The sequence below is a fragment of the Arachis ipaensis genome, chromosome B01, assembly GCF_000816755.2.
Source record: "Arachis ipaensis cultivar K30076 chromosome B01, Araip1.1, whole genome shotgun sequence".
In the NCBI taxonomy this organism is placed as follows: domain Eukaryota; kingdom Viridiplantae; phylum Streptophyta; class Magnoliopsida; order Fabales; family Fabaceae; genus Arachis; species Arachis ipaensis.
Genome location: NC_029785.2, coordinates 7685049 through 7686219, shown reverse-complemented (window position 1 = coordinate 7686219; position 1171 = coordinate 7685049). Strand labels below are relative to the sequence as shown.

The 1171-nt window shown below is 30.2% G+C and overlaps 1 protein-coding gene across 1 annotated transcript in view; it reads left to right on the top strand.

The window, feature by feature from the left end:
* LOC107645483 (ent-copalyl diphosphate synthase, chloroplastic) overlaps window positions 1-1171 on the top strand; it is a 21054-nt gene that overhangs the window by 15922 nt on the left and 3961 nt on the right. The window contains exons 7-10 of the mRNA XM_016349519.2: window positions 8-96; window positions 165-277; window positions 418-644; window positions 773-888. Of these exons, the coding sequence (XP_016205005.1) occupies window positions 8-96; window positions 165-277; window positions 418-644; window positions 773-888 (545 nt within the window). The remainder of the gene's footprint in view (window positions 1-7; window positions 97-164; window positions 278-417; window positions 645-772; window positions 889-1171) is intronic.

The window sequence follows — 1171 nt, the reverse complement described above, 5'->3', positions numbered from 1 at the left end:
GTTTGAGCGGAATTGGATAGTTGGTCGTTTGGAACGTCTTGGCATTTCAAGATATTTTGAGCCGGAGATTAATGATTTTATGATGTATATCTCAAGGTAAGTTCATGAGATTATTTGATTTAGATTTTCAGTGATTTCAAATATGGAAAACTGTATAATTTCAGATATTGGACCGACAAGGGTCTTGGTTGGACAAGAGATTCGGGGGTTCCAGATATTGACGATTCAGTAATGGCATTTAGGTTACTAAGGTTACATGGTCACCAAGTTTTACCCGGTAACTTTTATTATTCATATATAGAAAATAAGACAAGAAAATATTTTCTACATTTTACTAAATTGTATTCTAATTAAATACAAATATGATTATATATAATATATGGTTCCAGAAATGATTAAAGTTATTAAATTTGGTAGATGCACTGAAGCATTTTGAGAAAAATGGTGAGTTCTTTTGCTTTGCCGGAGAAACAAGTCCGTCAATGTCAGCAACATACAATCTTTATAGAGCTTCTCAGGTGCTTTTTCCTGGGGAAATGATTCTTCAGGATGCCAAATATTTTTCGTTCAAATTCTTATCAGAGAATCGTGCGTCTAATGAGATATTTGATAAATGGATCATCACAAAAGATTTAATTGGCGAGGTATGTTCCAATATCATTCCCTTTACTTAAATTTGGTCATAAATGATATTTTTACTCTTTAAATCAATGCCCTCTAGTTAAATCATTTTTAAAACTCTTTTTCTGATGGTAATAAATAATATTTATAGGTGAGTTACGCGTTGGATGTGCCTTGGTATGCAAGTTTACCGAGATTGGAGACAAGATTTTACATAGAACAATATGGTGGTGAAAACGTTGTTTGGATTGCAAAGACACTTTTCAGGTAGAGATTCTTTAATCGGTGAACCAATAAAAATAGGTGAATACTACCATGAAGATTTTATCATTGTCTTCATATGAAAATACTTCTTTTTTACCATTAGATCATAAATTATATAGTTTGATTTTGATGTGTTACAAAAATGTTATTTTTTTTAAAGTCTGCCTAAATAAACAAAATACACTTTTAATATAAGAATCTTTATAAAAAGATGTTTTTAGCATCTTCATTTGAGTAGGTGCTGTAAAAAAATGGATTTAAGCTAATATTTATCTTTTAAAACACA